This window comes from Hyperolius riggenbachi, chromosome 10 (genome assembly GCF_040937935.1).
Source record: "Hyperolius riggenbachi isolate aHypRig1 chromosome 10, aHypRig1.pri, whole genome shotgun sequence".
NCBI classification, from domain to species: domain Eukaryota; kingdom Metazoa; phylum Chordata; class Amphibia; order Anura; family Hyperoliidae; genus Hyperolius; species Hyperolius riggenbachi.
The window spans coordinates 80,521,635-80,535,487 of NC_090655.1; the positions used below are offsets into that span (position 1 = coordinate 80,521,635).

The following is a 13,853-nucleotide window of genomic DNA, read 5'->3' on the forward strand; positions in this document are numbered from 1 at the left end:
CGTAGGTCTCGCTTCCATCGACCAGGTGGGTGGGCGGGTAGTTTGGAGGTGCCTTCCGTGAGGAGGTTGAAGGTGAGAAGGTAATGGTCTGAGGGTGGAAATGGTGCGATGTCGAAGCCTGCACTGGTGGTGGATTTAGTGAATATAAGGTAAAGAGTGTGACCTGCAGTGTGAGTGGGGGCGTTGGTGTGTTGTACTAGGCCATGTGAGTTGGCTATGGTGAGTAGCCGGATCACAACAGAGTTCTTGGGTTCATTGATGGGAATATTGAAATCCCCGAGGATGATGGTGGGGAGGTCAGAGGAGAGGATGTGTGGGAGCCAGGAGGCAAGGTTGTCAAGAAATTGTCGTGTGGAGCCCGGAGGGCGGTATAAGACTGCAACAATGGTTGGGAGGGGATTGTAGATACGGATAGTGTGGGCCTCAAATGATGTGAATTGTAGGGAGGGGGGTGGAGTGAGGACACGGAAGGTGCAGGATGGGAAGAGGAGCAGACCTACCCCTCCCCCAGTCCTGTTGTCTGGTCTGGGGGTGTGACTGAAGTGAAGCCCCCCTTAGGAGAGGGCAGCCTCTGCAGCACAGTCAGAGGGGGTGAGCCATGTCTCAGGGAGTGCGAGGATGGTGAAGGATTTGGAGAGGAAGAGGTCGTGGACCGCTGTAAGTTTATTGCGGACGGATCTGGCATTCCAGAGACCGCAGAGTAGGGGGGAGTATGTTGTGAGTGGGATAGATGGAAATAAGGTTGGGGCGACCATGGATGTTGAAGTTATTTGTGGACAGAGAGCTGTGAAGCAGGTCAGCAGGGGATGCTTGGCTGTGTCCCAGGGTTAGGGGATATATCACCAGCTGCAAGTAAGAGTAGGAGAGAGAGAGTAAGCAAATGTAAATGAGATTTAAATGTTTGTGCGGTTTTTGAGCTGCTGGAGGGAGAGAGAGATTTCAAGAGAGCTAACAGTTTATGTAAAGCTGAATAAGGCGAGGAAAGCAGAGCAGGTGAAATGAATATAGAGTGTGGTACACTGGGAGGATGCATGTTGCAATGCAACTTGTAGAGGTTTGCAAAAAAATTGCAGTAAACATGGTAAGTGTCAATGATTATCAGCAGGAAATTTCCAACCCCTAAACAGTTTATATGAGTATGCAGTTAGTGCAAGCAAACCTGAGTACATAAAGAGTCTACTTGGCTGTGCAACATATGTCCAGCAGTGGCATTTTGAGCAACAGCATTGGAGGCAGTTGTGGATGCAGAGTAGTAGTATTCAGCAGTGTCCTGTGGCAGTTGAATCCTGTTTAAATTCCTGGTAAATTCCTGGTAAATTCTTGGTAAATTGTTACAAAGCACTTTGTAATAAATGGCACTAAGGAATTAAATGGCACCAAATGACCTAGGCCACAAGTGACCTTCTTGCAGCATTTAAATAGGTATGATAGCTGCCATGGCTGAAATGGAAGTGATTCTCAATTAGAAATTGGGAAAACAGTTCAGCTGGGGATGGGAGTGGCTACCAAAAACAGCCCTACTGCAATAAATAATTGGTGGTCACTGGGCTGGAACACAAGGATTCACAGGATGTAATGAGATAGATATATATGCAGGGTTTGTGATATATATCTAACGTTAGTTGGTATTGTATATTGTATTATTGTGATTGTACTGTGTGTATGACCCTGCAAGCCCTCCACTTTGATTAAAGTCTCATCCCGTGTGCTACTGTCACCTGATACTCGATATTGACCTCGGCTAGCCTAACGACCCTATCTCTGCCTTATCCTTAACTGTATCTCAACCATCTGACCTAAGTGTATGACTTCGGCCTGAATAACGTTTTCGCACCTGTCTTAGCCTACTGTACTTTAGACATCTGATTACCAGTGTATGATCCTAGCCTGTTATGGACCTTGCTCTGCCTCATGTCTGTGTACCACATATCTCTGACTTCACGTGTATGACCTCAGTTGACGATCTGAACTCGATTATTGTATATTCAGTGTACACTCCATAGCCTGCATCACGGCCAGCGTTACACATGCAGATGTGGTGCTCTGACTGAAATCTGTCTGGATAAGCTACTTGAATCAGGTGTGTGATTCGGATACCATTGCAGCCATAGAGATCAGCAGGACAGCCAGGCAACTGGTATTGCTTAAAAAGGAAATAAATATGGAAACCTCGCTTTAGGTTCCCTTTAAAAAAGGAGTCTATAGCATAACGAAAACAAAAAAAAAAATAGGTATATACACCTGAGGAGGTCTTATAGAGCCTTCCCGTTACTCTCCTCATCCAATCGTTCCTCCGCAGGCTCCCCTGTTAGTCTCTAGTAGTGTTGGGCGAACATCTAGATGTTCGGGTTCAGGCCGAACAGGCCGAACATGGCCGCGATGTTCGGGTGTTCGACCCGAACTCCGAACATAATGGAAGTCAATGGGGACCCGAACTTTTGTGGTTTGTAAAGCCTCCTTACATGCTACATACCCCAAATTTACAGGGTATGTGAACCTTGGAAGTGGGTACAAGAGGAAAAAAAAATTAGCAAAAAGAGCTTATAGTTTTTGAGAAAATCGATTTTAAAGTTTCAAAGGGAAAACTGTCTTTTAAATGCGGGAAATGTCTGTTTTCTTTGCACAGGTAACATGTTTTTTGTCGGCATGCAGTCATAAATGTAATACATATAAGAGGTTCCAGGAAAAGGGACCAGTAACGCTAACCCAGCAGCAGCACACGTGATGGAACAGGAGGAGGCGCAGGAGGAGAAGGCCACGCTTTGTGAGACACAACAACCCCGGCCTTGCATGAGGGCAAGAAGCGTGCGGATAGCATGCTTTGTACCGCCATGCAGTCATAAATGTAATAAAGATAAGAGGTTCCATAAACAGGGACCGGCAACGCTAACCCAGCAGCAGCAGCAGCAGCAGCAGCACACGTGATGGAACAGGAGGAGGCGCAGGAGGAGAAGGCCACGCTTTGTGAGACACAACAACCCAGGCCTTGCATGAGGGCAAGAAGCGTGCGGATAGCATGCTTTGTACCGCCACGCAGTCATAAATGTAATAAAGATAAGTGGTTCAATAAACAGGGACCACGCGGCAACGCTAACCCAGCAGCAGCAGACGTGATGGAACAGGAGCAGGCGCAGGAGGAGAAGGCCACGGTTTTTGAGACACAACAACCCAGGCCTTGCATGAGGACAAAAAGCGTGCGGATATAGCAGCAATGCTTTTTGCCGCCATGCAGTCATAAATGTAATACAGATGAGAGGTTCAATAAACAGGGACCGGAAACGCTACACCATCCCAGATGTTCATTGGTCATGTTACTTGGTTGGGGTCCTGGAGTGTTGCGTAGTCATTTCCAATCCAGGATTGATTCATTTTAATTTGAGTCAGACGGTCTGCATTTTCTGTAGAGAGGCGGATACGCCGATCTGTGACGATGCCTCCGGCAGCACTGAAACAGCGTTCCGACATAACACTGGCTGCCGGGCAAGCCAGCACCTCTATTGCGTACATTGCCAGTTCGTGCCAGGTGTCTAGCTTCGATATCCAATAGTTGAAGGGTGCAGATGGATGGTTCGACACAGCTACGTCATCTGACATGTAGTCCTTGACCATCTTCTCCAGGCGATCGGTGTTGGAGGTGGATCTGCACGCTTGCTGTTCAGTGGGCTGCTGCTGCATGGGTGTCAGAAAATTTTCCCACTCCAAGGACACTGCCGATACCGTTCCCTTTTGGGTACTAGCTGCGGCTTGCGTTGTTTGCTGCCCTCCTGGTCGTCCTGGGTTTGCGGAAGTCAGTCTGTCTGCGTACAACTGGCTAGAGGAGGGGGAGGATGTCAATCTCCTCTCTAAAGTCTCCACAAGGGCCTGCTGGTATTCTTCCATTTTGACCTGTCTGACTCTTTCTTCAAGCAGTTTTGGAACATTGTGTTTGTACCGTGGATCCAGAAGGGTATAAACCCAGTAATTGGTGTTGTCCAGAATGCGCACAATGCGTGGGTCACGTTCAATGCAGTCTAGCATGAATTGAGCCATGTGTGCCAGAGTCCTACCAGAATCCTCATCATCCTCTTGTGAGCGTTGTGATAGTTGTTGTGATGCATCATAGTCGTCACCTTCCTCCTGGTCTGCTTCTGCTGACCATTCGCGTTGAATTGTGGAAGTCCAACGTGCACCGCTCTGGCCCTCGTCAGTGGTGGCATGAAATTCCTGCTCCAACTCCAGCTGTTCCTCCTCCTCTTCTTCGTCATAGCTGCTAGGGCCAGCGTTCCCTGAGGCGGATGGCCTGATGTTGGTACCATCACGCTGATCGTTTTCTCCTTCAGATTCCCCCAGTTGCATCATGACAGCTGTTTCCTTGATTTTTAACATCGACCTCTTCAGTAAACACAGCAGTGGTATGGTAATGCTGACTGAAGAGTTGTCACTGCTCACAAGCAACGTGGATTGCTCAAAATTTTGGAGGACTTGGCAGAGGTCCAACATGTTGGCCCAATCGGATCCACAGAAGCTTGGCAGCTGGCCGGATGCGCCTCGGTACTGCGCCGTCATGTACTGGACCACTGCACTCTTCTGCTCGCAAAAGCGGGCTAGCATGTGCAGCGTAGAATTCCAGCGCGTAGGGACATCACACAGCAAGCGATGGTGGGGGAGATTGAAGCGCTCCTGCATCTTGGCGAGTGCCCCCGAAGCAGTACTGGAATTTCTACAATGTTTGGCCACTCGACACACCTTCAACAGAAGATCGTCCACGCCTGGGTATGTCCTCAGGAACCGCTGAACTACTAGTTCATCACATGCGCCAGGCAAGGGATGTGTGTCAGCTTAGCCAACCTTAAAGCGCGAATGAGATTACTCCCATTATCACACACAACCATGCCCGGTTTCAGGTCCAGCGGTGCCAGCCACAAATCCGTCTGTTCCTTTATTCCCCTCCAAATTTCCTCCCCTGTGTGCTGCTTATCCCCAAGGCAGATTAGCTTCAGCAACGCTTGCTGACGCATGCCAACAGCTGTGCTGCACTGCTTCCACGATCCTACTGCTGCTGGGTTAGCGTTTCCAGATGAGGTACAGCTTTGAGATGCGTTGGAGGAGAAGGAGTCAGAGAGGTAGGTGCTGCTGTTATCCAGTGGGAGGGACGGCGGTGCAGCTGTTTGTGGCGTGGGCAACACCCGTGCCGTAGCAGGTGAGGAATCGCTGCCAGGCTCCACAAGGTTCACCCAGTGCGCGGTAAGGGAGATGTATCGACCCTGGCCGAACGCACTCGTCCAGGTGTCAGTGGTGAGGTGAACCTTGCAGGCAACGGCATTCTTCAAGCTTCGGGTTATTTTGCTGACCACGTGCTCATGCAACTCAGGCACTGCAGAGCGCGCAAAGTGGTAGCGGCTGGGAACCACGTAACGTGGGATGGCCACTGACATCATGCCCTTGAAGCTGTTTGTCTCCACCACTCGATATGGCAGCATTTCGCAGGCCAGAAGCTTGGCTATGCTGGCTGTTACTGCCACGGCCCGGGGGTCATTTGCTGGCAATTTCCTCTTGCGCTCAAACATCTCCGACACAGACAACTGAACCGTAGCGCTGCACACGGAAGGGCTGTTGGTTGTTGTGTTTGATGAACACTGGGAGACCTCAAGAGCACTACTCCGGAAAGTGACAGTGTCAGCGTCGTCTGATGTTTGTGAATGTTGTGAACCACGCAATGGCTGGGCTACTGCTGCTGCTGAGGCGGGTCTGGTGGTGAGTCTGGTGAACCCAAGGGAGGCAGTGTTGTTGCTGGTACCCTGTCCTGACGCGTTTGCCCACAGAGTGGGATGTTTGGATAGCATGTGACGGCTCATGCTGGTGGTGGAGAGGTTGTTAATACTTTTCCCCCTGCTCAGGCGGGTCTTGCACACCTTGCAAATCGCCATGGTAACATCCTCAGTGCAGTCTTCAAAGAAAGCCCAGACTTTGGAGCACCTGCCTCCTTGCTGGCGATTTCTGTTTGCTCCTCTTTTGCCTCTCACTTGAACTTCCACGCTTGTGGTGCCTGAAATTGCGCGCCGCCTACCTTGTGGCACAAGGCGAACTCGTGCAGCAGTGGGTTCTTCAACAGACTCATCTGTGCTGCTGCTACGACGGCGATGTTCTCGTTCACAAACAAAATCTGGGTCTCTGTCCACATTGTCCATACCCTCCTCTTCCATCTCCTCAAACTCGTCATATGTCATTGTGGGCCGCCGCCGTGGAGTAGAGCTCCCCACAACAACCTCTGCGCAGCACACTCCAACGTCGTCTTCCAGATCTTGTCGGCCGACCTCCTGCAATTGCAACCCCTCCTGCCCAAATTGCTCTGGGATTTGGGTTTCCGAGTCCTCCTCGGACTCGCCTTGTATTTCAGTGCGCGGTGCATTTCCCACAGTTAACGGTTGTGAATCCAGGAACAACATTTCTGGCTGTTCCTCCATTGACCTTTGAAAGGTGGAAGTTTGTTGGGCTGGGAATAGCTCCTGCGAATACCCCATTGTGTCCTGAGGTAATTCATCGGACTGGTTATCTGGCAGTTGTGTGCGTGGTGTCGCTGCCGGTTGTGTCAGCTTTGTGCCCACTGGCTCCTTGTAACTGGTTGAGGACTCGGACCTCGTGCGTGATGTGCTGGTGCTGCTTAACCCACTGCTGGACGCTTGAGAGGTCATCCAAGTAATTATCTGGTCCTGTTCTTTTGGATTTGTGAGGGTTGTTGTCCTGGACAACATGGGAGGTATTGAGTGGGTTTTCTTGGGTGCTCCCCTGTGGCCTGTACGTGAACCGTCAGGGGAAACACCTCTTCCCTTGCCCCTCCCTCTTTCACCGGATTTCTTCCTCATTTCACTTATCCTTACAGTACACGCTGACTGGCAGCAGTACAATGGCAGTACAGAAATGCTATACAGTACCACTATTCCCAGCAGCGACACAGAGCACAATGCTATACAGTGACGGGTGAGCGGTGTACCACTATTCCCAGCAGCGACACAGAGCACAATGCTATACAGTGACGGGTGAGCGGTGTACTACTATTCCCAGCAGACACAGAACAGTAAACAGAATGCTATATAGTGTGGCTGAGCGAGCGGTGTACCACTATTCCCAGCAGACACAGAACAGTAAACAGAATGCTATATAGTGTGGCTGAGCGAGCAGTGTACCACTATTCCCAGCAGACACAGAACAGTAAACAGAATGCTATATAGTGTGGCTGAGCGAGCGGTGTACCACTATTCCCAGCAGACACAGAACAGTGAACAGAATGCTATATAATGTGGCTGAGCGAGGTACACAGAGTGGAAGTAAACAGAATGCTATATAGTGTGGCTGAGCGAGTGGTGTACCACTATTCCCAGCAGACACAGAACAGTGAACAGAATGCTATATAATGTGGCTGAGCGAGGTACACAGAGTGGCAGTAAACAGAATGCTATATAGTGTGGCTGAGCGAGCGGTGTACCACTATTCCCAGCAGACACAGAACAGTAAACAGAATGCTATATAGTGTGGCTGAGCGAGCGGTGTACCACTATTCCCAGCAGACACAGAACAGTGAACAGAATGCTATATAGTGTGGCTGAGCGAGCGGTGTACCACTATTCCCAGCAGACACAGAACAGTAAACAGAATGCTATATAGTGTGGCTGAGCGAGCGGTGTACCACTATTCCCAGCAGACACAGAACAGTGAACAGAATGCTATATAGTGTGGCTGAGCGAGCGGTGTACCACTATTCCCAGCAGACACAGAACAGTAAACAGAATGCTATAGTGTGGCTGAGCGAGCGGTGTACCACTATTCCCAGCAGACACAGAACAGTAAACAGAATGCTATATAGTGTGGCTGAGCGAGCGGTGTACTACTATTCCCAGCAGACACAGAACAGTAAACAGAATGCTATATAGTGTGGCTGAGCGAGCGGTGTACCACTATTCCCAGCAGACACAGAACAGTAAACAGAATGCTATATAGTGTGGCTGAGCGAGCGGTGTACCACTATTCCCAGCAGACACAGAACAGTGAACAGAATGCTATATAGTGTGGCTGAGCGAGCGGTGTACCACTATTCCCAGCAGACACAGAACAGTAAACAGAATGCTATAGTGTGGCTGAGCGAGCGGTGTACCACTATTCCCAGCAGACACAGAACAGTAAACAGAATGCTATATAGTGTGGCTGAGCGAGCGGTGTACCACTATTCCCAGCAGACACAGAACAGTAAACAGAATGCTATATAGTGTGGCTGAGCGAGCGGTGTACCACTATTCCCAGCAGACACAGAACAGTAAACAGAATGCTATATAGTGTGGCTGAGCGAGCGGTGTACCACTATTCCCAGCAGACACAGAACAGTGAACAGAATGCTATATAATGTGGCTGAGCGAGGTACACAGAGTGGCAGTAAACAGAATGCTATATAGTGTGGCTGAGCGAGCGGTGTACTACTGTTCCAAGCAGCGACACAATGACAGGGGGGACCCTGGCTAGCGTGGCTGGAGCGCGAACTACCCTGCCTGCCTACCCAAAGCTAAACCCACAGACAAATGGCGGAGATATGACGTGGTTCGGGTATTTATTTACCCGAACCACGTGACAGTTCGGCCAATCAGAGCGCGTTCGGGTCCGAACCACGTGACCCGTTCGGCCAATCACAGCGCTAGCCGAACGTTCGGGGAACGTTCGGCCATGCGCTCTTAGTTCGGCCATGTGGCCGAACTCGAACATCACCCGAACAGGGTGATGTTCTGCAGAACCCGAACAGTGGCGAACACTGTTCGCCCAACACTAGTCTCTAGCCCATGACAAATGGGAGACTGCTTTCTTCTGCTGTGGGTAAGCTTCGGAAGTCTTTAGGAGCACTTGGGCTCCAGAAGATGGGCCACACTACATACGAGCGAGCACCACCTCTCGCATGTGTGCAATACAGAGCCGCACGTCTTTGAAAGTACTCGGGCTCCTGAAGACTCTCAAAACCTCCCACGGTGGAGATTTAAACAGAGGGGCCTGCGGGGAAACACGGAGATGAGCGGAAAGGCTCTATAAGACCCAGAGCGGTTTTATTTTAATTATGCTTCAGATTCACCTTAATTCATAGCATCAACGAACATATGGACAATACTCCAATTAAAACCAACCTTGTCAATCACATGGTAATCTACATAATCCTAAAGACAGGAACTCAAACCCAGACAACCTAATACGGCTCAAGGCAAAAACTAGAATTTGGAGTGAAGAAATATAACCCCATAACTTTTAAACTCTCATCTAGATCATCTGCACTGGACAATGTAAAGCAGGGCCCAAGTATGATTTTATTAGACTCATTATTGAATGCCACCAACAAGGTACATTGCCTCAATTCACTAACCTTAACTCCTGTCTTTAATAACTCTTCTGAGCTGTTTTACAGTTATCACCATGGTGATATAATTGTGATAACTGTAAAACAGCTCAGAAGAGTTATTAAAGACAGGAGTTAAGCTTAGTGAATTGAGGCCAATATTGTCTTTAAAACATTTGATTCATGGTTTTTATTTCTGTTTTTAAAATGTGTTTTTTTTTTTACATCTTATTAAATTTTCTTTTATTAGAAATAAACGAGACATTTTGTTTATTTTTACTAGCAATGTGAGCAGAGGTGGTACATCGCATGTTTAAGCATAAAAATAAAAAGTCCTCAAATTGTAATACCAAATAAAACGCTGAAATGGCAGCAATTTTCTCATAGAAAAGGATTTATTAAAACATTATTTGATGAAGCGAACATTTGTAATCAATTAATTGACTGATTTGATTGTACTATTTATTCAGTCATTTTGTGGTACAGTTGGATAGTACAGTGCATGGCCAGAGTTCCCATTCGGATTTTGGCTCCCCTCCCTGTCACAGTCTGTAGGTTTCTGTGCAGTGTGAGCACTCATAACATCGACTACAATAGTCATCTCCACTGCTTAGGCAGGGAACACACTTGCAGGGCCATTTTCCCCATCAATTTCTGGGTCTCCGTTGGCTTTTAAGTTTGCATTTTCTGCTAACATTTTGCCGCTATTGCTCTCTCTTATTCTGCGTTTCTGGCAAAATATACTGTATGCAAATGTGCACATCGTGCAGGGAAAAGCAGAAAGATGTGATATTTAAAAATGCATGGAAAAATGCAAAACACGATGACCGTTTCCCGAACAAGACTAAGGACTTCAATAGCCTGTGGAATTGTGTGCGTTTTGCCTTCTGGGCACATGCACAATTGCATCTAGTGTGTTCCCTGCCTTAGAGAGAAATATTATAGGGCCAGACTTCCCAACCCTGTCCTCAAGGCCCACCAACAGTCCATGTTTTGAGGGAAATAGCAAATATTCACAAGTGAGATATTTAGTGCCTCAGCAGAGCTGATTAAATACTTCTGTGTGTATTTCCACAAAACATGCACTGCTGGTGGTACTTGAGGAAAGGGTTGGGGAACACCGTTAAGGTACAAGAGGAAGCTTTAACTGGTTGTAACGTCACATGGTTAGAACTTCAGTGGCCCGGGCCACCAGCAAAAGCCTTACGGTAGGACCCCCACCCCGCACCGTGGCCAGATTCCCCTTCCTTGTAAAGTGCAGTTATATTTACCTAGTCCACGCTGAATCTGGTCTACTCTTCCTCTGTGCTGTATACTGCCCCTGGAGGCTCATGATGGCATGCCATGCATTAGGCGTCTGAGGATCTCAGCATAAAGCATGCAGAAGCCCGAAGGAAGGAAACCAGAGGAAAAAAGGAGCACATTGCACTCTCGTGGCAGGGGGACAGGAGCACGATAGGGGAAGCGCGCTGGGGAGCGCATGCCCGATGAAGGGCTGAATTGCCAGTGTCCGGAGCCACCCAGGGAGATTGTGAGGGATGAGTGGCCTCAAGGATGCCCCAGGTAAATATGGAACATGAGACGCTTCTCATCTCAGGTTCTTTTTAAGCGAGGAGCACCAAGCACCTTCCTTTAGCACCTGTGTGAAACGGCCTTTAATGTGAAAATGCTAAACAAATATTAACTGTTTTCAACAGCACTTTGGTCCATTACGGGTGGAGCTAGGATTCAGTGGGGCCCCGGCTTGCGCAGCAGTAACAGCTGTCTATTGGCTTTACTGATGACGGGATGATGGGGATTACAAAGTACCGTGCAGATTGCCAGAGAGGCGTAGAGATGTCCTATACACCTGATGTGCATTCAGACCCTGTCTGGCTGCCAGATCCAGTGAGTCGGGTATCGAAGGGGGGAGCTCGTGATTAAATGAGACCCTTTGTACCTGCATAAAGTAACTGATTTATGAGCGCTTGATACCCTACATACTTTACTCACTTTGGTCTTATAGTCTTCCCTTTATCTCTTAATTCAGAAGTAATGAATCGGGATGATACCAATTACCCTGGACTTGTCTGCACAACAGGTGAATTTTAGTGGATCATGTATTATATTATCAAACATGAGGTGTGATCTGCATCTCTGAGGATCCATATAAGTAATCTTCATGGAAATCGGCCATTCTCTTCAGACTGAAGTCCCTCAGAGTGGGAATGAAAGGACTCTGGTTTCAAAATCTCCACCAATTCTTTAGGCATCTTTGTTCCTAGCAAAATAAATAAGTGACAAAAAGTAAATGGTGGTGTAACAGACAACCAAGCCTTTTTTAAGGAAATATACCATATGCGGTTGCAAAATATATATAGGGGCCATCCAAATAGGTGCTGTAGCTAAGATAAGGGTCTAGAAAAAGAATGATGAATCCCCACATCCAAAATCATAGAACTTTAAAGAGGGATTCGGGTTGTCACAACATCTTATATTATGGATGGGCGGGAATTGCAGTTGGTGGGGTGGGCAGTTAGGGTTAGGCATCACTTGGGTGGTCGATTAGGCATTTTGTGGCGGGGGACAGGTTAGGGATCGGTAGAGTGACAGCTTGCTTAAGAACAAGGTTAGGTGAAAATGACTGATCTTTTAATATCCAAATTAAGTAGTGGATTATTGGAATATTTTTCCAATATTTCAATAGCAGCTTTCTCTGGCCCCCTAATTACCCCAGTGCTCTTTAACATATGCAAAAAAAAAATCCATTGTGTAGATATGACCCCACCTCCCGTGTTTTCCCTTGTTGCTATTCTCCAGTCAAGTCTGCCATTAGTTTCAGAAGAAAAAACAGACATGTTTGTGATGGGTGTATTCCAGCGCTTAATAAGGCTTTGTGGTTGAAAGGACCTGATTGGCAGTTTCTTAGGGATGGTCGGCAATGGCAATTTCCAATTCCAGGGAAAATCGGATTACTGAAAATGCAGATTACACATTTCAGAGGAAAGTCTTTTTGTCATTTTGTTAATAAAGTTGGTTAATTATAATACTTGAGTATTGGACCAATCAGAGAATGCAATCGGAATATCAAACATTTTAGGCCAATCAAATTATTTTATGAAATATTAGGTAGTATCCAAGTCTTGTGTCACATCTGAAATAACAGTTGTAATATGATTTTCGCTGAAAGAATTCTCCATTCTTTAATTGGTCCAATGCTTCTTAGTTCTGTAATTGGGCTAAAATTACAAGTTGCGGTAATGCAGCATTCCTGCAGAAATCCTCCTCTCTCTATAGTACCGGTTGGTTACAGTTACCTCAGATGACAGTTTTGCAGTGCTATGGCCATGATGTCATCTCCTTGTTGACGCAGATGTAAAGCCATGTTACAAAGGGGATGGCAAGAAGTAGCCTGAGTGCTCAAAAATGCTGCCTGTAAGAAACGGTAAGCTACACAGGAATGAAAAACGATCAGATATTATTTGGTGCACTGTGCTGTTGGTCTGCAAATGACCCAGTTGTCTCTTGTCCTATTCTCCTCAGTTGTCTTTGTTTCGGGTTTTACATGTAGACAGACAGATAGACATAGACATAGATATATATTTATTACTTAAAGGAAACCAGAGGGGAAAATAAACTGATAACATATGATGAATGCATGAAATGTTTTGACCTGCAATTACAAGCTGATCAGACAAGACATATCTGACACTGATGAGAGGACATATTAACATGCTGAGTGTGGGAAATATTCCGACCAGCAAATTTCAGCAGGTCAAATGTGAAATATCTGACACTGGAGGACACATGTTAATATGCTGAGTGTGGGAAATATTTTTACCTGCAATAAGAAGCTGATCAGCCATGAATTATAGGACACTGGTCAGAGGACATATTGATATGTTAAGTGCGGGAATGGTTTTAACCAGCAAATATCCGCTTGTCAACGCTGAAACATCTGACACTGTTGAGAAGACATTGAAATGCTGAGTGTGGGAAATTATTAGACCAGCAAATAGCTTGTCAGCTGAAATAACTGACACTGGTGAGAGGACATATTGATATGCTGAGTGTGGGAAATGTTTTAACCTGCAATAGTAAGCTGATCAGACATGAAATATCTAACAACGCTGAGAAGACATATTGATTTGCTGATTATGGGAAATGTTTTAACCTCCAATAATCAGCTAGTAAGAGCTGAAATAGCTGTAAGAAGCATATTGATATGCTGAGTGTGGGAAATGTTTTGACCAGCAATAATAAAACTGAACAGACATAAAATATCTGACACTTGTGAGAGGACATATTGAAACGCCCAGTATGGGAAATGTTTTGTCCTGCAAATAATAGATTTGTCAGAGCTGAATTATCTGACCCTGGTGAGAATACATTGATATGCTGTGTGGCTAATGGTTTTGACCAGCAATATTAAGCTGATCAGACATGAAATAGCATATCTATATGTCCTCTCGCTATTGTTAGATAAGTATGGGAAATTTTTTGACCTGCATTAATAAGCTGATCCGCCATG

The 13,853-nt window shown here is 46.8% G+C and overlaps 1 protein-coding gene across 2 annotated transcripts in view; it reads right to left on the reverse strand.

Moving 5' to 3' along the window:
• Positions 1–11,035: 11,035 nt before the first annotated feature.
• Positions 11,036–13,853, reverse strand: part of LOC137533986 (nuclear distribution protein nudE-like 1-B) — a 115,421-nt gene continuing 112,603 nt past the window's right edge. The window contains exon 7 of one of the 2 annotated variants that reach the window (XM_068255313.1): positions 11,036–11,603. In XM_068255313.1, the coding sequence (XP_068111414.1) occupies positions 11,588–11,603 (16 nt within the window). In that variant the 3' untranslated portion in view covers positions 11,036–11,587. Of the gene's footprint in view, positions 11,604–13,204; positions 13,287–13,853 lie in introns of those variants that run through there. The other variant, XM_068255312.1, reaches the window with a different exon arrangement.